This window comes from Sander lucioperca, chromosome 12, assembly GCF_008315115.2.
Source record: "Sander lucioperca isolate FBNREF2018 chromosome 12, SLUC_FBN_1.2, whole genome shotgun sequence".
NCBI classification, from domain to species: Eukaryota; Metazoa; Chordata; class Actinopteri; order Perciformes; family Percidae; genus Sander; species Sander lucioperca.
In genome coordinates, this window is record NC_050184.1 from 8580451 (window position 1) to 8604238 (window position 23788).

Genomic DNA, 23788 nt, shown 5'->3' on the forward strand with positions numbered 1-23788 from the left:
CAGGTGAACCAACAAGGTGACTAGAATATATTTAATATATTTAATTTAAATTAATTCCCAATAATGTCCCATGCTGTTTCTAAAGGGAAATATCAAATGATGACAAGCTCAACAGTCAAATGTATTTACCAGCTAATAATCAGAATGTTACTGCAGGTGACACAGGCTTTGTGGTCTTTAGTCATTTAGCCATACATTCTCGACTGCTGTTACTTGCACATGCCAAATGTTGCATCTTAGCAATTGGGAACCCTCACCTGTTTACTGAAGTGAAGCTAACATCATGCAGCAGTTTGCTTCCTTTTGGTTTATGTCACAGGTGCATGGTACACTGGTGCTGCACCCTAGTGGTCTGTGTGCAGATAAGTTTGTTTTGGATGGGGTGGACCGATATTAGAGTAACTCATGTTTCTCATTCATGCTTGAATGGTATTAAGATAAGCAAGCAGAGTAAATGTTGAGAGGGTTTCTTAATGCTTTGTTTTGTTAATTGAACCATTTCTTTGTTACAGGTGCATCAGAGTCAGCCATTTCAGACATGCAGGCGTATATGGACTTGCTAAACCCAGACATTGGCTCTGACATACCCAAGAAGAATAAGATACCTGCTGAAGCAGACTCCAAGCCCCCACCGCCACCACCAACCTATCCACCCCCGCCTCCTCCACAGTCTCCACCGGTGCCCCCTCCACCCCCGAGCTTCCCAGCACCACAGCACCCTCAGGAGCCGACGTCAGCTGAGTTCCTGAAGGTGAAAAGCAACTTACGGCACGTGGACAGCGACACCGGCAAGACAGAGGTAAGGACAGAGGCAGTAAGCTCCTGCTTGAGCTCAAAAGTAGAAGCCGTTTCAAGTCGAGCCTCAGAGCTGTGCAAAGATGTCCTCATCTAGAGGGAAATCTACTGATAATTACATGTTTAATTGGATCGTCGTTTGTGCTTGTCCATCAAACTGTTTCATTGTGCGTAAATAGTAAGTAGGGTGTCACCCTTTGACTTATTTATAGTATAAAGACAAGCAAACAGGGTAGTAGTGTGTTTCTTATATGGGATGATGCTCGGCACATGGCAGTATATATACTACGTTAGGTTGTTGCTCAAACATGCATAGATATTCCAAGTTTTGGGAAAAATATTGAAAAATGTTTTGCTGAGTCTGTGACATGATGAGTGATATGGAACAATCCTGAAGGAGCAGAAGGATCGGGGTGTTTGGGATAAATTGGCCATTAGCTGCCATTTTCCCTTGTGTCTAATCAGTTGGGCTATTGCTCCAGTTGGGCTATTGCTCTTGTGTAACAATGCGCCTTGTCTGGGTGCCTACAATGATGTTATTGTGTTAGCATGGCTAACAAGGCTAACAAAGATGCTCATTACCGTGGCAGGCCTGACACACACAATGGCTGTTGTGATTGGTTTGGTCGTAATTCCACTAATTAATCTGGCTACAGATCACTCAAAAGTGTGTTTAAAAAGCGGACAAGGAGCAGCAATTAAAATTGGCATCAACGTTAGTTTCAGTGCTGCTTTTGGTGGTTCAGTGCTGCTGTGAAGTACATTAAAACTGGTTGTGACATTTTTGTTCAGAGAACACTGTAATAGTTATAACAAAGAACAAATTCAAGAGATCACTTTCACCTCATGAAGAATTTATCTCCTGGTTGTTGCCATAAGTTCCAGTGAGATAGCAGGAAACAAGTCTCTGTCCAGTCTTATAAACAAAGTTGCTTTAGTTTAAAACAAACACCACAAATGTGAGATATATATTTTTGCATATTTTTCAAATAATCATTGTTTTAGTATTTATTTAACAGAAGCAAAATAGTGTTTGAAATAATGTTTTGTTGTTGCATAGTAATTTGTAGTAACATCTCAAAACCAGTCTGATTAAAAAGGTTGTCGGTGCTATATTGTTTCATCTTAAAAGTCAGGGAGCTGCAGAACCAGCTGATATGCTGGATATATCAATTGCTCAGACAGAGGCTGTGTGGATAGATCTGCTATGCAAAGTCAGTTGTTGTTAGCTGTTATAACATCCACACAGGTAGCAATAGTGTCCTGTCTCCAGGGTTAGCTCTGTGCGTGTTTGTGTGTGCATGCACGCGCCATCGGCCATATGGGGTTGGGTTTTTAATTAGTGCCACCCCCTCTCCTCTCTGTACCCAGGTGACCAGCCTGGGCCTCACCCTAATTAACAATTTAACAAAAGCCAGTGCTCAGATCACATGCACGCACACACACAAACATTCACAATTATGATCAGTGTCTACCATATACAGTGGGAAAAACAATGTACCTTGGGTGCCATAGTGACAGGGAACAGTAACCTCATCCAGGGATACAGCCGATCAGATGGACCAATCTCGCAACATGTAGATGTATTACAGCTTGGTGTGTAGAAAAGATATTAAGAAAACTACTAATATTGTTGAACCAGTTGTAAGTAAAGGAAGTTTTTTTGTTTTTACTATATAGGCTTTCTCTGCTGCTGCTTCTCTTCCTCATTTGTCTGTATTTGCCTTGACTGAAGTCAAATGTTTCTTGTGAAGCAGCCAAACAAATGCCTGCTTTGCCTCTCACGTTTTGTATTTCGTAGACCTACTTAAGTCCCTTCATAAAACTTGGACTTTGAGATCTCATCTGCGATTAGGCTATTTTCAGATGCTAATTCAGGGCAGTGAACGCTACAATATTCTAATAATCCTAAACCCTGATAGATTTCCATGGTGAGGGCAGCACCTAGGTCTTTGTGTTTTGCAAGAGGCACTGGGGCAGGGTCGGGGAGTGGTTGGTTTGCGGGCTGGTGTGGTGACATCATTGCCACTGCTGTGGCCGGCCCGATAGGTTATTGATGAGGCTTCTGGGTAAAGTGACAGGGCAGGTAGAGTGACAGGCGTAGCACTGAGCAGAGAGGAGGTTACACTGGATTTGGTGACAGCTACTCTCTGTGCTCCGCTGACTTTTGTGGATGAGGCTCTATCCAGACTGTGGGAGAGCTGTAGGAGAGGACTCATAGCGCTAAGGTAAGGTGTTAAGAGGAGTAAGAGAGCTTTGTTTTTTTACCAGGCAAAAGTGATGTCATGTAGAAGTTTGTGCTGCAGATACAGAAAATATATTATGAGTTGCTTTGTGTATTTTGGCTAATCTCCAGGTGCTCTAGCTGTTTGAGCTGCTATATGGTTGAAAAATGAATATGCTGCATCTTGTCATGTTTTAATTGTGTACTTTCCTTTGTGTGCAAACATTTTAATCATTTTAAAATGGCACCAACAGCCTACCTGTGTATGACCTTTCATTATCTGAGGCTTTTGCAAAACTACATGCAGACGTGCTGGACCATTTCAAACCACAGCCAGGCTGAACAACCTTTGATAATGCATACAAATACATTACTGTAAAAACAAATATATTACAATGACTTGTTGCTGACAGACAGAGCCGTATAATGGGGAGAAAGGCAGACTGTCTGTGTTCGTGTGTCTGTGAGGGATGGTAGGAGGGCAGCTAAAATGCTTTGTACATTTGCTTTTGTTGAACCATGTCCCTGGAGGATGACAATTAAACCATCTGTAGTGCTCCCCTGCTCACATTACCCTCCCAGCTGATGAGTGCTCAGGGACCATTTCTTTGACAGCAGACAGGAGTCAACAACACTAAACAGGCTTATAAGAACTCAGAACATGACACCACAATTGAGGAGAGGTCAGTGGTCAGCCATCTATTATTTCCGCTTACGTTAACATTGGACATCTGCTTGACGTCTGAGGCTGATGACTGGATTTTGTGAGAGGGCATGGTGTCGGTAAGCATTAAAATGTAAATGAACGCAAGTCTAATGCTGATCTCTGGATTTGAAAGGCAAAGTAACTATACATTTTGCAATGATGACTAAGGCATGCTTGTAGTTAACAGCTTTGAATGTTAATTTTTGAAAAAATATGGAGTGAAAAGGGGTTGCCTCTTTCATATTTGCACACCATTTTTGTGATATACTGTTGGAAAAAAGTAATGCCTAGAAAAAGATTTAATGCAAAGTTTTTTGAGCCAAGTACTACATGCAAATGCAAGGCTTTTTGCATTAGGAAAATGTATCCACGGATAGACCTGAAGGCTTCTTCATGTTAGTTATTATGTCATCAAAATGCAAGGTGAGCTTATATACTGCTAATATCTGGTTACATACAGTCTCACACATATATTCTCATAGCAGCATACAGTTAAAATTCTAAGACTGACAGGAGTTTGATATCCTGCCTTTACAGGTCCAATTGCATGATATAAATGTCAGAGCAGAGAGTGAGAGTGCTCATCTGAAAGGGCCAAGTTAAGTGACCTCTGACCCTGCTCTGTGGACAGAAGGATCTTTCTTACATTGGTGCATAAGCCGCATGTGAACTCTTATGTTCTGTGGCCCCGCAGTTTACAAGAAACAATGCTAATGTTTTACTAGAACTGAACTAAAGCCTTGTTAAGTTATTCAAATAACGCTGCTTTGGTCACACGAGAGAGCTAATCTGGGAACAAAAGCTACTAAGTATGTCCTACAGTGTGTTGTCCCACAAATTATATAGCATGGTTTAGCCATAGTAAAACCATTTCCTGCCATTCACCACCCAGTAATGCTAAAAAATTCTGTTTGTCAACCAAAGATGAATGACGATGGCAACAGTGGTGGATTGTAACCAAGTACATTTACTCAAGTAATGTACTTAACTACAAATTTGAGGTACTTGTACTTTACTTGAGTGTTGATTACTTTCTACTTCTACTCCACCACATTTCAGAGAGAAATATTGTAGTTTTTACTCCACTACATTAATCTGACAGCTTTAGTTACTAGTTACTTTACAAATTAGGATTTTTCCACACAAAACACACGTAGTTAATAAAATACAATGTTTTATTATAAATTAAATTACCCAACGATATAACGGCCTACAAATACAACTGAAATGATTAGCTGATTAAACACAGAACAGTTTGGATCGTTTCCAGTTTCTAAAATGTGAGGATGTTTACTTTTACTTTTAATACTTTAAGTACATTTTCCTGATGATACATACTTTTACTTAAGTAACATTTTCAATGCAGGACTTTTACTTGTAACAGAGTATTTTTACAGTGTGGTATTAGTACTTTAACTAAAGTAAAGGATCTGTATACTTCTTCCACCACTGGTTGGCAACTATAATTTTAGAACCATCGTTTTCATCACGTTTAATTTCTTTGACTTTTCTTTTTTAGGAATGAATACAAGATACATTGTATATTACTATACAAAATGTAACTACTATGTTTTGCAAGGTCAATTTTCCAAATACCCTATTTCATCTTACATTTCCTGTAATTAAATTTACTAGCCTTGTCTTTTGTAGCAAACTTCACTTCGGGCTGCAAATAAGGATTATTTTTAGTACTGATTAATATGACGATTGTTTTCTTGATTATTTTATCTATTTATTTTTTATATAAAAAGGTGATGTTTTGTCCAATCAACAGTCCAAAACTCAAATATATTCAGTTTATTATCATATGACAAATTTCGGCCGGGTTGGATCAGTGGGTAGAGTAGGCGCACATATACTGAGAGGTTTATTCCTCGACACAGAGGTCCAGGGTTCAAATCCAACCTGTGACAATTTCCTGCATGTCTTCCCCCTCTCTCTCCCCTTTCTCACCTAGCTGTCCTGTCAAAAATTAAAGGTGGAAAAGCCCAAAAAAATAATCTTAAAAAAAAAAAAACATCAATCAACTTTAATAGACATCAGTTAATGGACATTCATGTCTAAATGGGCTGAAGTTTAATTTATCATATCTGGGCTAATAAAAACTTCATTTTGAAAAACTAAATCTAATGAGTAGGTTAAACCAAACATTTTTCTCACAAATTTTGTCATCTGTTAAGCAGCTGACTCCTGGAGAAAACCACGACAAACTGCGGCGTGTGGATTCAAACAGGAGGTCAAGGAGCTTCAGCAAGCAGCCCAGCACTGGGGACTACTACAAGGCCCTGGGCAGCGACACAGCCGAGCCCCGAGGGAGCAAAGGCATGGCACCCAACGAGGAGGTAAGCCACATCTTGGCTGTTTTTTGACATCAATATGTGTAGAAAGGTTACCACAACAGAGGGTCTGTATTTTTCTGTGTCCACCCTCATTACCATAAACCAACAAGCACTGACCTGATGACTGAAAGGAAAATGCCACCCTTCTTTAAAAGTTGTAAATGGTAAGTGGTTAATTATATTACTCATGGTGGTTAATGAAAAGCCATGTTGAGACTGCATGGTTTACTTTTTATAGGCCATTTGCTGCAATTATATTGATGTGTATTATACTAATAAAATGCATTTTGGTGATGATGTACTGTCATCTGACCTCCACTAGGAAATAATCTTTTAAATTTAGTTCACCTAAAAAAAATAATTGTCATGTCCTTTTGATAAGCTGCAGATTTGTTCATCAGGGCAGCAGCTCATTTCAGACAAGACTTGACATTGTAAAGATTATTTTAAGATCAATTAATAACATGGATTGCAATGTACTTTAGCATGCATTGCTACAGTGTTTGTAAAATTGAATAACAATAGTATATTGGCTGTAACTCTAATGGATACTGGTATAGGGTTTGTAAAAGGTTAATATACTGTGCCCTGGTTGTACTGTTTGGGGTTGTGTGGACTCCTTATAAGGTCAGGGTGAGGTTTAGCTGATTGATGTTGTTTGGCATTAGGTTACCACAATGACTGCACTATTTGCCTGTGCATTACACAACTCAGCAGGTTACATAGTCTTATGTCCTCCTGAGCTTTTGTTTGCCATCTGATGCAAACTGCTCCCTCATTTCCATTGCCTTGAGTCTCCACCCTACTGTGTAAACTGTTCAAGGACATACAATAGAAACAAACGCAGGACAATTCCAGACAAGAGATCACTTACAGGAAGTCACCAATGACCAGGGATCAATACCGATGAATCTCGTATTTTTACTTCAGTTTTTCTATGGCCAAGAATCCGTTAGCTTGTTTTAGTGACAGCTTGTGATATCCTTAGGATTTGTTTATATTTGTATTATTGCATGCTAGTTATTTTCTCTTTTAAAGGAGGTTAATCTAAAAACAAGTCTTTAAGCTCACATTAAACAAATTTTTTTAAAAACGTAAAAGGTATTTGTTCATGTTGCGAGTTGTATGTTTGTATTTTGTTAAAAAAAAAAAAAAATGAATACAAAAGATTATTTTAACCCTGACATTCAGGTTTTATGTTTTAAAACATTCACATTTTCTCAGTGATTACCTGATAAGCACAAATGCAGTATTTTCTAGTATTTGCTTTGATTCAAATTTCAAAATATGTAAAATATAATGCACCTTGTCATTTTTATTTGTAACAATATAGAATTGTAAACATTTTGATAAGGCTTCTAACGACTAATGTATTGCTGATTACTTTGGGTGTTTTGGCTCAAATAGCCATACAAACTGAAACAGAGTCCTGGGCACAAACCACCTGTTGCCACATATCTGCACAGGCAGCTCAATGAATAGAGTCTGTTAGAATCTCATCAATGTCCCTGGAGAGGTGTTCTTATAATCTCATGAGTATCAGTAGTGGGGGCGTTCTGGGTGATACAGGGTACAATCCACATTGAACCAATTAAAGTCTCAGTGGGGCCTCTCCTGGTCTCAGAGGCACCCTAGCAGATGGGCCGGCTAATCAACAGGAGCAACGGCACGTGCTGCCAAGAACCATCTGGACCCCCACTCCCTCCCTTGCCACCCCAACTCTCTGGGGGGTTTGAAAAGTAAAGGGGGCAACAATGATGAGCACGCGTCTGGAGAACTAAGGAGGGGCGGGTCGAGTTAAATGTCACGGTCAATTAACTTGCTTCCAGAAGAGTTATGGCACGCTTTCAGAGCGTCAGACACGTGCAAGCTGGGGGGCGCAGGGCGTGGGGGTTAAAGCACTATCACTTGCAGTGACAGATGGCATCTTCCCACTGTTTTCCCTCAGAGTTTCCCCTAGAGATTAGGTCATATTAGCTCTGTTATTAGCAACAGGGTGTTATGTCTTTATGAGTTGATTAAGAATGGCATGAAGCAGAGGGAGGACACATCTAATAGGTCTGCATACATCTGTCACTGCCGACAGTCTTTATGAAAGAATGTAATGCTCACTTTCAGAGTTTCAACTGGCATGCCTATGAAAGCAGGGAAAACAAATTCACAGTCATGGTTTCCTGTTTAATTGATTATTTTTTAATTATTAAATAAAACTTTCATTTTGGTTTATTTTTCATCAGTCAAAAAGGTATTTTAAAAAAGCAGGTGTTAATTGTTTAATGTCTTTATGATTTGTTAACAGAATTAAACATGTAAACACATAACAGCTGGCAAATGGAGCGCAAAATCACACTGATTACTGGAGGCATAAAAAAAAAAGCTTTGGGATTTTAATTATCAAAGTTGTTAATTGTTAGTTGTTAAAGTTGTAAAATGATTAAGTGGTGTTTAAATTTAATTGGACAATATCACTTTATGGGCCACGTGTCCATCACTGTTATCAGTGACCAGATATTGGCTAAGAGAGTACAACAATGTGGTTGCTTGGAGAAAATGAATGGGTATGACTGAATAATTCTGCTCCGTCCCTCCCTTGTCTCTGATCAGGGCTCTGTGTTATTGGAGGAGCCTACCGACAGCCCCGCCCACAGCTCAGAGAATGGCACCACAGAAGAATCAGTTGCGCCCCCACCTCCTCCTCCTCCTCCACCTCCGCCTCCTCTTCCCTCAAGCAACCCGATGCCAACACCCCCTCCGCCTCCTCCATTGCCCCCGGAGACGCCAACCACCCAGAATTACTCTGCCAGTAACACCTCCACCAACCAGCGACGCCTATCTTCCTCATCAGGAAGTGAGTGTCCCTTAACCTTTTTTAACTCTCTTTTTCTCCATCCTTTAATTTTTTTTCTCTACATTTCCTACATATTTCTGGTAAAAATACAACACATTTCTGGTGAAATGTATGCTTATATAAATAACTGTACAATTATTGATAGAAAGCAGAGCCCCTGGTATTAATGGGCACAATGTAATCTCACTGGGTAAAGATAAATTGAGTCTGACCCTAGCATCCTAAATAACAGATTATAAATTAATGATGTAGGGCTACCATTACCCTGAAAACTGGTTTAGTGTTCATCCATTTCCGAAAGTGCCTCGGGCTGCCCTGGATGCAGCAGTCTGACAGTGTACACGTTGATCTGTCTATGAGTCTCTAAAAAATGTTGGGATTGGAAAAAAAAAAGTCCAATGTCTTTCTCCAAAATACACAAGTCCTAGAATTTCACCTAACAAGCTTTGAAAATTGAGGTGTTGTTGAATTTAATTAGGCCTAATAAAATGTGGGCTCCCTGTCAAAGTTTAACTAAAATTTCCCCAAGGAAATGAATGAAGTATCTATCTATCTGTTTCAGATCATATACCTATTTCTCAGAAAATGGTAATAGTAAGAATGTCTCAGAAAGATCTAATTAGTAATAAACCACAAGACACAATTAAGTAATAAACTATATAACAAATAACACACTTTGAAGCAAATTAAACACAACACACTATCATAGCGAAGAAATCCACATGATTTTGCCCAGCCTGTTAAGCACTTTCAATGCTTGAACCTTAGAGAAGATGAGGAAAAACATTCCAAAGTAACAATTATTTGTCAAAAAAAATGGATATACTAATGCTGTTGAAGTTCATGTTTTTCCCCAATTAACCACTTAATGTACATTTCTGTTTACATGTTCTTTCTTTCATCGGCTCCATCTCCACCTGTTTCCTCTGTTTTTGTTTGTTTTCCTCTGTTTTTGCCTGCCATGGTCTGTCCTCACTGCTGCTCTGTCAAGGTGGGGATATGTCTTCCTCTCAAAGACTGATGAAGAGTAAGTACAGACTGCAAACCAGAGAGTCTTTCAACTAAATCAGTTTACTCATCGTACACAAATCCAATTTGGGGTGCACAATAGGCCTTTGCACTTTCCTTCTAATCATAAAAAAAGAAAAGATCTTTTTTAGAAAGAAAAAAAGACATCACATCGATTATAAAGGAAATTGTATATTTTAATTTACTTAAAGCCCTTTGTTCAGAATAAATAGAAGAAGTAGACAGGCTGAGATCCACCATGGTCAGACAGACAAAAGAACACCTGTGTCACCAATTGTGTCACCCTATAGACGACAGGAAAAAGAAAAACATTACCTGGTAACAAAGTAAGGATCAGAATGTATCAACAACCCATCTGATTTCTCAAAACAGTGGCTGACCTGTTTTTTTCTTACATTTTTTACAACATTAAAAAATGACCATCTTTCCAGGGGACCATCACTAAATGAGTTAATTTAAAGTAAGCAATTAAGCTTTTTATTCTCGACAATATTATTCTCATTTCAATACAATAAATCAAAATCGATACTTTTGTATGTATTGATTTTTGAGAATGTACAGCATTTTATAAAGAAGGAATACTAATTATACCAAACTATTTTTCCCATAACTACTAACTACTAATTGCTCCATTTAGGCATCTTAACGTTTAGTTCATAAAATATCCAATTTTCTTACTAATTATGCTCCACCTGCTGCCTAATGGTAGGATACCAATAAAATACTTACAGCTAAAGGGCAGTGTGTGCTTACTAATGGCATGATTTGTGCTTTAGTGTTAAATCAGGTAATAAACAGGCAGTTAGGTGGCCATAAAATTAAACTCCACCAACACATCTTAGGGCTTAAGATGAATTTACAACTTAAATGGTCATTGTGACGACGGCAACAAACCAGGTAGTGGATTGAAAATGCTGCTGCAGCAATGAGATAGACATTATCTATTGTTTCCTATTGATCAACACAGGGAAGAGGATTATACTTTTTATATTGTACAGGACACATCTTTATCTGAAGTGCTAAGGAGCAGTGTGTGCCTCTTCATAATGTGATTTGTTCTACAGTCTTAAATCAGGTAATAAACAGGCAGTAAGGTGGTCATAAAATGAAAAGCCACCAACACATCTGAGAGCTCAAGATGAATTTACAGCTCAGATGCTCATTGTGACCATGGCAACAAACCAGGTGGCTGTAGACCTTTTAGAAGTTTCTTATTGTTTTCTATTGATTAACAGGACGGAGAGGATTTTACTTTTTACATTACAGGACCCATCTTTATCTGAAGTGCTTTGTGACAGCACAACTATTAACAGATGCATCAGCTTGACTTAAAATTTCTAACCCAGATTAGAAAATCTTTTGTGCTGTGATGTCTATCATGAGGGATATTTGTCAAATGTTCCCTACCTGTCACAGCTCCACCCTCCTTTACATTCACCCTGGCAGACCTGCCAAGTCCACACCCCCGAGCCTAAACAGAATTTAGCTAACACATACACACAACCTTTGACGCACAAATACTACAATGTATTCAAATAGAAGTACCACAACTTCAGCCCAGTGTAATTTTTTGCCTTTTACACATCTGATTGTGGAAAATCAAGCATTTCTGGAGCTCTGCAATGAAGATTTGTGAAGGGAAATGAATGAAGGTAGGCTGCATATATTGCCAAAATTAGAAATCTTTTTTTACTGATACAGTTACATTTTAAATAAGAATATTTTTAGAAAAGTTTGGTAGCGTTCATTGCACCTGGCAATGAAGATCTATTGAACAATATATCTGCGACAGTAAACTAACCCTAAAGAGCTGTCACATGTTGTTGTTAAAGTGTGTCAGGGTTCAGTAGCCATTTCCTTTTAATCAGAAATGTTTTACAGGCCACAGTTAGAGTGTGTAACTGCACATTGTATAAGAGTCGGGGGTGTCGGTCACCAGTCTCTTACTTTTCTTTTTTCTAGTAAATGTGAGGTGAGACCGTATGCATGTCAAGAATGCGTGTATGATTTAATTGTGTGTCAGGTTTGCTGCAGTAAGGATTGGTCTGGTAGGGTAGACTAACAAGCTGGGGATTGAAGGGTGACTGTGTGTGCGTGCGTCCATGTGTGCATGTTAATTCCTGGCCGGCTTGCCAATGGCTCGCTGTCACTTCCAGTTACTGGTGATTCCTTTAGATTTCCCCCAACTGTGATGATGGGTCTTTAATAGAAAGCTGCTCTCTCCTCCCAAAGTGAGAGAGACAGAGAGAGGGAGAGCAAGGGAGAGTGAGGAGGGTGTCAGGCTAGCGAGGCTGTGTCCAGCTAGACCATTGTGGTCGCCTCAACAGGGAACATTTTTACGGAAGGACTTTTTTTTTTTATTCCCCAAGTAGAAAATGAGTGATCAATGAGGGACTAAGGATATTCTATTTATTGGAAGTTTACATTCACTAAAACAGGTGAGGTAGATGTTGGCTCTTAGTGTGTTTGGGCCAACTTATGTGAAATGTAAATGTTTTAAAATAATTATGTTTAGCTGCTATAATAGTTGTACATTCCATTATCACAATTGAGCGTTTCCAGCCACATCTTAAACATTTGTTGCGTAGATACAATTAAATAGCTACCATGTTATTTTTCCTCTCAAATATATTTGTATTTGGTTAATCATGTTAATTTTACAGCTTTGAAATATAGATGTTTTGAAAAACTAAATGTGGCCTCACATGTAAGCTACTTTAACGTTGCCTTGACTTTCTTCCATTTCGTCTGTCCTTAAAGAATTGTAATTGCATTCCCAACAGAGGTCATATTTGAAGTCTGTCTGAATTTGTTGCATTGTTCCCCATATAAGCAGATTAGGGTCCATGGAAGCTGAATGCATGCATTTTACCATAGACCTACTTTTTAAAAAGTTAAAGGTTCAGCAGTAGCTTAGCTGTGTATGGGTCAGGTGACAGAGATTGTGTGCCCCCTCTCTTTTGGTTCACTGTAGTGAAATAATTTTGAATTGCTCCTACCCATCTAATCCCAGCTCACTGCAACAGTTGCCTTTGTGCTGTATTTTTATTGGTTAATTTGAAATGTCTTTGAAATGTATTCACTGGAGTTTGGTAGCTGGAAAGAAAATTCAATAATCCAAATTGTGTTTCAGAAAGACATGTCTTAAGAAAACCCTCAACCCCAAGAGATTTAAAAGGCAAATGCTAATCGAAGTAAACACATCTAAAAAAGAAACGTATTTAGCTTATCCTTGAGAGACAGTGGCTCAGTACAGCATAATGGCCTCCCAACACTGTGCAACATGCTCCAAGTCAGCATTGTTACCTGCCTGATCGGATGAAATATTTAACACTGAAATGCCACCCAACCCTTCTCTCCCTCCCTCTTCTTCAGTGTCTCTCTCTCTCACTCTCTCCATTTCTCTCTCCATCTATTCTGTCTTTACTACCTGGTTTCACTTTTCTGATCCATCCTTTTGTCTGCAGGCACAAAATCTTTCAACATGATGTCCCCCACTGGCGACAACTCGGAGCTGCTGGCAGAGATCAAAGCAGGAAAGAGCCTCAAGCCAACACCTCAAAGTAAAGGCTACACCACTGTCTTTTCCAGCAGCGGACCCACAGGCAACAATGTAGGTCCACAGCCTTCCACCACTACTGACTACAAATGCAGAATTGGTCATTTTAGAAATTCAGCCACAGCGATTGCAGTCACTCTGGCTTTATTCTTAATCAAGTCCCAGTAAATGTAAAGACACACTGACTTAAATGAATCCGCAAAATTATCCAAACCCATTAACGTAAGCGACGTGCATCATGTGACACATTAACTTTACACAAAAATGCCTAATACAGCTTTCTAGCTGTATGTTTCTTATGATTTTGTGGTTACAGGTTTAAAAAAATCCAATGGTTACCAGTTTTTCACACCCCATGTTCTCCTGTCCATTGGTGTCTTTATTTTTATCTAGGAAAACACAGCATCTCCACCAGAGACCCGCACATCTAGCCCACCAGCCAAGCCGTCATCCCCTCCACCATCCAATACGTCTGTCACCTCTCCACCCATTACCCCTAGTCCCAGCCCCAGTCCCACGGGCTCCGGATCTGCCAGGACCATGTCAACCTCTTTGAGCTACGAGAAACTGTCCTCCAACTCTGTGATCAATGGGAACGGAGCCGGCACGGCAGGAGCAGAGTCAGGGCGGAAGATGAGCCTTGCAGATGCGGAGGCGCTAGTGCCCACTCATGACGAACAGGGAAAAGCGATCCCTGAATGGAAGAGGCAGGTGATGGTGCGAAAGCTTCAGGTCAAGATGCAAGAGGAGGAGGAGCACAAGCGCAAGGTAAGCTAATGTTGCAAAGCTTTAGAAAGATCTAGAAGTGTTATTGTGTCTTAGCTATCCCATTTGTGGTCCAGTAAATTTAAATTGCTCTGTAACCTTGATTACATATGGCTTCAGTTTGAAATATTTAACGACACAAAGGGGATAGCTGGTGCTTGGATTTGAGTGTGGATTTTTGTGTTTTTGAACAATAAGGTTGTATGAATGTGATTTTAGTATTCGTGCATGACATAAGTTTGCTGTCTTTTTGACTTGTCGTGAAGGTGAAACATCCAATGGGAATCAAGACTACAAGTTTATTTAGCGTCTATACCTTCTTGATAGCTGAAGGGGAGCGTATTGTCAAATGAGCTGCAGTAAGGGACTTGATCACTTTGAGCCTTTTTGCAGTTTAATTGCTGTCACCTGCCTTATACTTCATAATTTACTTATACTTCAGACCACATAATATGGCCAAAGTGATTCACATGGGTGAACCGAACTTGTTTCACAAATAGTTGATTATTTAGCTTTAGAATCAAATTACATCTAATAGTAATACTAATCTAATAGTCGCTGCAGTGTGTTAATATTATGTGTATTTAGTCAAGGTATTAATTAGTAATTCATACTGTAGCAATTGTAACACTTGTTAGGACTCTATGCAATATGTGATTGATGAATTGATTAAATTTGACTGGTTAATAATATATTTTAATCAAGGATTGCAATCTTATACACTTATCCAGCAGATAGAAATATGTCTCTAATGTCCTTTAGTGATGGTGAAATGTAGTATTTTGTTTATTTGTTGAGATGCAGGGACATCACTAGAATGTCTAACTGGCTGCTGGGCCTAAAAGTAATAAACTAAGCTGAACATAAAGTATTTTAGTGATATGTTTTTCCCTGTAAATAACACATTGAAAGATAACTTATTAGTAATTGCATAAAACAGCATTGGACCTAACTAGTTTTAAATGTAGACAACCATGTGCTCACTAATTTAACTTTTAAATAATTGTTTGTTTCTTTATTCATCTCTCTGCATGTTTCTTTTTTCATTTACAGTCTTTATTAATAGAATGATACTCTTTGGGGTGCCGTGACTTGAATACTTGGCTACAATTCCCATCACAACATTAACACACTTGACTAATGGATTCTCAGTGTGGGCTGGTGTTTGGTGATGGAGTTTTGCGGCTTCAAGTTGTTACATGCTGATTCAGTGGTGTGATGCCGAGCCTATTCACACTACAGGTCAACCAGTAATAATAACAAAAATACAAAATACTGTGGTTTTTGTTTGTTTTGTTTTTGGAGGAAGATCATGATACGTTAAAGAGTAACTCTATACCAAGTCTCTTAATCAGAAAAATCTTTGTTGCACTGACCTCTTTGGGTTGACAGTTTCAACTCTGCTGCACCTTGAACCACGTCCAGTGTGGTTTCCTATCACTGTTGGGTGTGGACTGTTGCACTGGTGCCAGAACCCAACAGTGATGTAACATAGAATTATAGTGCAGTATTACATCATATTTTGGTTGCCGACAGATGAAAAACTTTGGATGGCAGTAAAAGCAGAATATTCAGCAGTTGTGTAGTTACGTTTTAAACTTTCCAAGAACATAAAACACCTAACTCCTGAAAATGGGTGAAAGAAAGAGGGATTGATAGATGTAAAAGATATGCAGTCAAGTGCCTAAAAAGAACAAATGTAGAAATGGTGTAAACCTCTAACACAAATATATATATATAGTTCATATATATATATAGTTCATATATAGTTCAAAAAAGACAAATCTGTCTCTGTTCTCTTTTACTCAAAATAAAAGTAGAAAGCCATGTGCTTGTATTGAGGCAGTGCCATTGCACCACTAAATCCATGTAAATCCTGTGTGTCAAGATGGATTTGCACTGAAGTGTGTGTTCACACCAGGAACGTCGAGCTGAAGGGAACCCCCCCCCCCTTTTCCTTTTTTTCCTTGTCTTTTGGTCTCCTTTGACCTCTGATTTAGTTTGCGGCAAGCGGACACTACCAGCCTCAGGAATGGCACTACTCCCACATCCACAATGCCATTTTGGGCCCATTTGGGGAACTGATGACAGAGGATGACCTAAACCGTATTGAGAAGCAAATTGAGAACCTGCAGGTCATGCACAAGGTATCAGAAGTCGAGAAGGAGCTGGAAAAACTAGAGCAGGAGCTTCACCAACTCCTACCAGTTTCTGCTGCCCTCAATCAAGGGCACTTCTCAGTCAATCCAAAGCAGGTACATGGCCAAGCTGAAGATCTTCCAGCCTGGTGCAGCAAAATTTCTACCCTGCTCAAGAGTATGGCCATTCTTCTTGCCACCCTGGGGGGGAAAGAGATTGACATCTTGGATCTAATATGCCCTGGATATTCTCAACTAGAGGAAAGGAATGTAAGCACAGGTCAGTCTGAACCAGAAGAATCTGTTGGCACTGGCTTCATTGGACGATCTCAGTCCTTCTCAACAAGAGAAGATGTGGAGAAAGAGATAAAGCAGTGTGGAGTTTCAGTAAAGAACCTCAAGGCCAATTATGAAATTCAGAATCAGCAGTCTGCAGATAACAATGCAAATAGGGTGTACAAACGCAAGAGGTCACTCCCTGTGGTAAGTGAGTCTAGTTATCGTCCAGAGACAATCTGTGAGGATGATGTCCCTTGTTCCTCTGCTGAGGTCCTTCAGTCCAATATCAATGGAGATTTACCTTCAATGGAAAAATCAGCCTCACCACTTGTTGAAGAGCCAATTATAATCGCATCTCATGCTCCTCACACGTATGCGCCCTCTGAGCTGATGGTTCCAACTAACATTGAACAGTTCAATCAGGTTTTTTCTGTAGACCCCATTTTAAATAATGATCAACTAACAAGAAGCTTGGAGGTTCAGACAGATCTCAGCTACGTCCAGGAATGCATTGAAATGAGGAAAGAAAGAATTGTCTTCCTGTTCCTTGAACACTGGCGAAAGTACACTATCTCTGAATCTTATCGGTCTAAACATACTGGCAGGAGAGAAGATCATTTAGATGTGGGCTGGGAGGACTACAACCAATTTAGTGCACAGATTGGTGGGGAGATGCAGAGTGAAGACAACAAACTCTTCCTTTTCATGAAGTCAAAGCATGTAGTAGGGAATCTGATTGGCCACTGGAGGACAATCATGAGTCAAATGCCCACACGCCAGATCCGCAGGCTGAGTCGTGCCCAGATGATCTACTGGCCAGAGCACTTCTTGCCACACATCAATGGGTCTCCTGTGAGCTACGAAAGCCTAACCCTTGACCTCTTTATGCTTGGATACTTCCAGTTGCTAGAAATGAACATGTCTCGCAGTGAGCGCAAATTCCGCCACCTCTTATGCTACGAGATGTTTGACCGTCTTGGCAGCCATAAATGGGAGATCATAAGGCAGTTTCACAAGGAGGTGATGGAGGAAATTGAGAGAGGGAAGCGAGACTGGGTGGATGGTTTTGAAGACATAAAACTCAAATATTTTGGAGATTCAAATGATGGAGGAGGTGTGATGACAGCTTCTTTATATTGCATGTCTCCTGACATGTCCATTTTGCAGGAGTCACTCCCGCCCCCACCTCCGCATCCTCCACCTCCTCCACCACCTACCCATCCTGTACCGCCACCTCCAAATGTGCAGTCTGCTCCACCTGCACCATCACCACAACCTTCTCCACCAGCCTCACAATCAAATGTTTCTCCATCATCATCACCTGCTGCATCCCAGGATGCCATATCTGACAATTGCCAGTGCGTGGAGCAGGGAACCCTGAAGAACGTATTGGAGGAAAATACTCAAGGGGACGTAAAAACTAGTGTGCAGACGACATCAAATGAGTCAGTTGTTTCTAATGGGATAGGTTCAGAGCAGGACCATATGCAGAGCTTGACAACAGAAACTGTACAACACATTGAAGCAAAAGCTGAGACTCTGCAGGACACAACAGAAAGCTCAGGACCAGATCTAGTAAAAGATGTTCCACTTGTTTCTGTTAAAATCATAGAGGAACCTCATGTTGATAAACCTTCAGCCAGAGATGAAAATAATGACGACTCAATTAAAGTTATCTATGAGCTAAAAGAGTTTAGCAATGAGGAGATCATCAGATACATTGACCGAAGCTTTGCTTTTTGGAAAGAGAAGGAAGCTGAGCTTTTTGATATCTAACAACTATGTGGACTAAGGGTCCACTAAAAGTCCAGTTTACCTGTACAACCAGCGAGGAAATGCATAAAGAGCAGGATCAGGGAAACTAGCCTGCAAAGTGGAGTATGCTGAGAAAAGAAACTAATCTGGTGTGATAGCTTTTAGGCCATGTCACATAAGGGACTTAACTGCAGCAAAGAGCATCCACTTAGCTGTACTGACTTTACCATTTGCATATGCTGAAGTGGATGAAAATAAAGCCTGTGATGTCAGACACACAAATTTGCTAAAACCACTTAATTTTGAATTGTGTTGAACCAAGACCTTTTTTATTCTAGTATGATTGATTGCCATGGCACGCTTCTAGGAAAGTTTTTAAAGGAAAAGATTTGCCATAAAAGTCATGTAGTGTGTTCAGGTCATCTTTGTAATGGACATAACTGGTAAAACTCTGCACACTTTGTTTATATTGAATACTCAGTGATTCACAATGTATGAAAGACAAGGGAGTCACTTCAAAATCAAACTCCAAAGGGTATATGGTTAGACTAAGGCCACTAAAAATAAAATTCCATTCATGCTTGACCCAGTGAGGAAAAAAAAACATTACAATCATTTTTAGGGGTTTTTGTTATTTGAAATCAAAGGCAAACAAACAAGGTCTCCAGTGGGTTTGCAAGAGTTTAAGCTTGCTTGTACAAATGGCCCTTATTTAAGTCTGTGACCTCATGCTGTTGTTCATAAAATGTGTGCCTTCAGTATACAGTAGATTACATAGATTAACAGGTATGGTAAATGCCTGGAGAGGCAGATTAGAGATTTTTCATTAGTAATTCAGAACTCAAAAATTGCTAATTTCTACCAGCAAATGAAAGTATTCAAATGACAAAGCTATTATCATCTAAATGAAACATAAAATTGAGGAATTGAAGTTCCATGAAGTCAGTTCCGTCTTTTTGTTAATCTATTTATAATTTGAGTGGATCTGAAATATTTTTCAAACTTTCTATAAATGAAATGCATGTTCCTTTATTATATGGTTTCTACATTGCTGTTAGAAATAAAGTTTGACATTTTTGTGATTACATGATTTCAGTAGTTCTTTTTTAAAACATTCTACTTTAACTGTTGGGGTTACTCAACTGATACACATGGCCAACAGAACATTTCAAATATTTGAATAGAAATCAGGCCAAATTAATACATTTTAAATAATCACACTGATAAACGTACCAATGAAAGAACCACTGTCTTTGTCTAACACCAAACTCTCAAATGTGCAATCCTCCGCTGCGATGCATGTAGCAGCAAAGAACCACACTATTCTCATAGAGTCCCTTCTGCAGCATCAAGATTACCTTCAAATAACCCTCTTAGCAGCACCACCCGCTGTCATGCTATCCATGGCTTATAGGAACCATAAGGAGGTTACAAAGAATCTCGATCAACTCACAGCCCAAAAGGGAAGGCAGTCAGCTGGTAAACTTAAAAACATGATTGTTCATTGTTAACTCGCGATTAATCGCAAATGAATCGCACATTTTCTATCTGTTCTATATGTATATAGATATATTAATTTATCAAAATACCACTTTTAAGTGGTATTTGACACTTCATATACTCCTGTGGTAACTCAATTCACATCGACAGTACATGCAAGTCTTGCCCTGAAAGGGCTTTTAAACTGAATTTGCCATTTAAAAGCATTTATCCCATTTCTGCTCAAGGTGGTTTGTTTGTTTCTTTTTTTCGGGCCTTGAGCTGCTTTTTAATGATCATTGATTTAGTTAAAACTGTAAGTAATAAAGTATGTTACTCAGAATGGAAAGTCTCTCTTTAGATTAAGTGTATGTGTGTGGCTCTTAAAAGAGCCTCTTATTGCCTCTTGTGATTATTTGTGCTGTGCAGGGTTCTTCAGAGCGTACACCACACCCATGGCTGCTACCTCTCGTTGTTTGTGACAGCCCTAATATAGGTTTGTTTTAATGTAAGGCCCACTTCCACAGAATGTATCCAGACTATATAGAGGTTTATGTATTACATCGGGAAAACAGAAAAGATTTTACTAAACATAAAACTATGTAGTACAAAACTAACAGGTTGTGTAACTTTTTATAGTTGATTCAAGTAGAGGTCAGGTCAGGCAAGAAATAGACACCCCATTCTAGCCTGTATCCGCATCAAAACTCAATCTGACTCGCACTGCCAAATTCATGACCCACTGCGACCCACTAGCACAAAATACAGGTATTCAATAAGCTATTCCTTTACCATCTTTAGCAGCAATAACCATACACAAATTGCCACCAACCAGCTAATGATTTCTCTAATATTAAAATAATAAAGCATTTGCCTTACCTTTAAGTAGATATCATAGTCAACTTGTCTTTTACTATTAGCCAGATTAATGTGGTTTATAAATGTGAATTCAGAATTTCCCACTCAGAGGAACACAACAATTCAGAATAATCCAGAACGGTGTACAGGCACAATCACAAGTCATACAAGTTTTACCTGAAACATTAGGAATTTTGAGAAGCTTGCCTGTTGACAATTTATATTGCATCTATTATTGATTGTAATGGGTGCTTGCCAGGCTAATGCAATATATTGGCTACACTCTCTGGCTCACATGAACCTGCCCCAAACTAATACCTTTCTGAGTTCCATTGGGTATAGGCTGGGTAGCAGAACTTTACTTCTAACAGGAGCGGTTGAATTCCTGTGTGAAGTCTGCATGTACTCTCCATGTTCATCTGGGCTCCATTCAGTGCTCTAGTTAACTCTCAAAGACAGTTGTCAGGACAGAGGATATGATTATTGATGTTATTAATGTTAATGTGAGTGATTTAATGTGAGTTAAATGGGCAGTGCATACATGTAACATTGTTGAGCTAAGATGTACAAGAAGTCACTGATAAACTACAAGTTGGTTTGTATGGATGCACTCACTCAACACTGCAATACTACATACGTTAACTATTTGTTTAAGTTCCTTACCTACTGTTCATATAACATAGATGGTATTGAATGGTGTAATCAGCTGATTGAATGCTCCAAATCCTAAAATACGCAACACGGTGTAAAACCAGGTGCAATTCATACGCGTCTACAAGTTGTTACAGTTGTAATCCAGTCACTTTCAAAATACTTTGTTTACAATGTCAGGGAGAAGTTTCTACTTCAGTCACCTGAAACAATCATTGTTGCCAGTTACCAATCATTAGCAATGGTACTGTTCGCAAGTTACATGTAGACTGTGGCTATATAATGTAAGACTAACAAGCTGTATTCAGGGGATATGACAGGGCTAAATGAACCCTTTTGGTGAAAATCACAAACTTTTAGCTGGCTTTTATGAACTGTTTTAAAGTACCAAACTCAAGTACATCTGTGACTTGTGGATGAGCAGCAAGCAGTATTCTTATTCCAGTAGCAATGCAACCCACATTTGACCATGTAAATGACCAGTGCAAAGCAGCACGGCTAATCAGCACTTCTTAGCATATCCAGCAGCTATTGTTTTTTCTTTTTTTTTTCTTGCTCGGTTATTCCCAGGGGAATCATTAAACATTTACTGTGTAGATAATCTTACCTGGAATGTTTTCCAGGGCAAGTGAAATGCTTTAGTCAGAGGATCTTGTCAGGCGAAGATGAGAAATCCAAGATGGCTGCCCTGTTTTTCTTCACCTCCGATTACAGCCTGAAAGAGAGAAAAGGATCCAGTTACCGTTTGTGTGCTGTCACTGACAATGTCCTGTAAAACAATGTCCTGTCCATTTAAAAGACTTTATTGTATTCTAAAAAAACAAGAGAAGTGTAGCTAGTGTGTGTGTGTGTGTGTGTGTGTGTGTGTGTGTGTGTGTGTGTGTTCTATTTTCTGTTGTAAGTGCATACATCAGTTTACACAGTACGCTATATGCTCTATATGCACTCTTCCATTAAGGCCATTTGTCAAAAATGTGACATATGAGAATGTGTATATTGGACTAATAGGTTGGACTAACGTTTCATTAGTTTTTATTTGTGAAGTGTTTCCCTGCCCTCTCCAGCATTTCGAGGCTTTATGTGACACTGCAGGCATGAAACACATCAATAAAACCTTTGATTAATTTCATTTTGGTTTTCAAAGTACTACACCCACCTACAAACTCCAGCTAACTCCAGCTTTCAGTAAGCAGGTTTGAGTTAATAACTTTGCTGAGTAAGACCCTGGAAATGCCAAAAAACTGCAACACGGATTGATGTAAGTATTTAAAAACTAAAATGAGTGTTTAATGACTTTGTATGCAACCATTTATTGCATTGAACATCAATTAAATTGTGTTTAATGTGATTTGAATACATTTTGTTCTAATAATATTAGCTGTATCACCCAGACCTAACTGGCAGCATGACGTTAGGTGGATGTGATTAATGGGAATTTCCCCGTTGTGGGATTAATAAAGGATCTTGAACCTTGAAGGGCTTGAATGTGTCCCCATAGATTGATAGGACTGAAGATGACTGACCCTGTGACAGTACAGAACACTGATCCAATCTTTAGCCACATGCTCATGATAGTGTGGTGCAACTGTGGTAAAGTAGAGAAGAGTTACTGAGACAATGTATGTGAAGCTGATGCTGGTCAAGTATTTAGCATAGTTAGATCCTTAAATAATAAAAGACCCTTGGTCGGTTTTTCATTCCTTACCCTCACCAAATATACATTATATTATTCTTGTTTGAAAGGCAACTTAAATTTTACTTGACGTAGTATATCTGAGGGTGGTTTTTTCACCTGAGGATGAGGTCATGCAAAGCAGGATAGAAGGCTGTTGTTAGTTAAAATCCCTACTGACTGCTATTGGCCCCTATCTCTGTCCCTCCACAGGTTGAAGAGGAAGCTGCACGCCTGGCATCGATGCCGGCCTGGAGGAGAGACATGATGAAGAAGAAAATGGACGATGAGAGGTTGGTAACAAAGCTGTTTTGCTCTGCACATCTGCTTTTAATTTTTTCTCATACCATATTTATCATATCCTGGGCCAGTATGGGGAGAGTGTGCTCATTGTGTTCACACATATTATGTTTGTGTTTGGGTGTCTCTTCACCAAGATAACCTTGGAAATAGGGACAGGAAGTTCTTGCCAAAATTGACCATACTTTGTAATATAATTGTTTTTGACGATGACGATGCCCATGACGATTGTGATTGGTTTAAAGAAATGCCAATAAACCAGAGCACGTTTTTCTCCCATCCTGAAATGCTGTGTGGAGTAGCCAGACCCTCCTCCGATCCGCATCGTGTGGATGGTATGGCAAATGAGACTACCTCTGGGTAATTTGGTGCTTTCCTACATTTCTCAGAA

General features: G+C 39.3%; 1 protein-coding gene and 1 long non-coding RNA gene across 6 annotated transcripts in view; one reads left to right on the forward strand and one right to left on the reverse strand.

Moving 5' to 3' along the window:
- The window catches only part of espn (espin), a 47025-nt gene that overhangs the window by 17087 nt on the left and 6150 nt on the right, over positions 1 to 23788 (forward strand). For 2 of the 5 annotated variants that reach the window (XM_036008326.1, XM_036008325.1), the window contains exons 7-13: positions 513 to 799; positions 5906 to 6067; positions 8669 to 8912; positions 9904 to 9939; positions 13409 to 13554; positions 13894 to 14268; positions 23311 to 23390. In XM_036008326.1, the coding sequence (XP_035864219.1) occupies positions 513 to 799; positions 5906 to 6067; positions 8669 to 8912; positions 9904 to 9939; positions 13409 to 13554; positions 13894 to 14268; positions 23311 to 23390 (1330 nt within the window). The remainder of the gene's footprint in view (positions 1 to 512; positions 800 to 5905; positions 6068 to 8668; positions 8913 to 9903; positions 9940 to 13408; positions 13555 to 13893; positions 14269 to 23310; positions 23391 to 23788) is intronic. The other 3 variants (XM_031286643.2, XM_031286642.2, XM_036008327.1) reach the window with 2 other exon arrangements.
- LOC118496476 lies at positions 9721 to 23342 on the reverse strand. The gene is made up of 3 exons (XR_004899058.1): positions 23218 to 23342; positions 22033 to 22140; positions 9721 to 10225 (listed from the first exon to the last, which is right to left on the reverse strand). It is a non-coding gene; the product is annotated as an uncharacterized LOC118496476 (long non-coding RNA).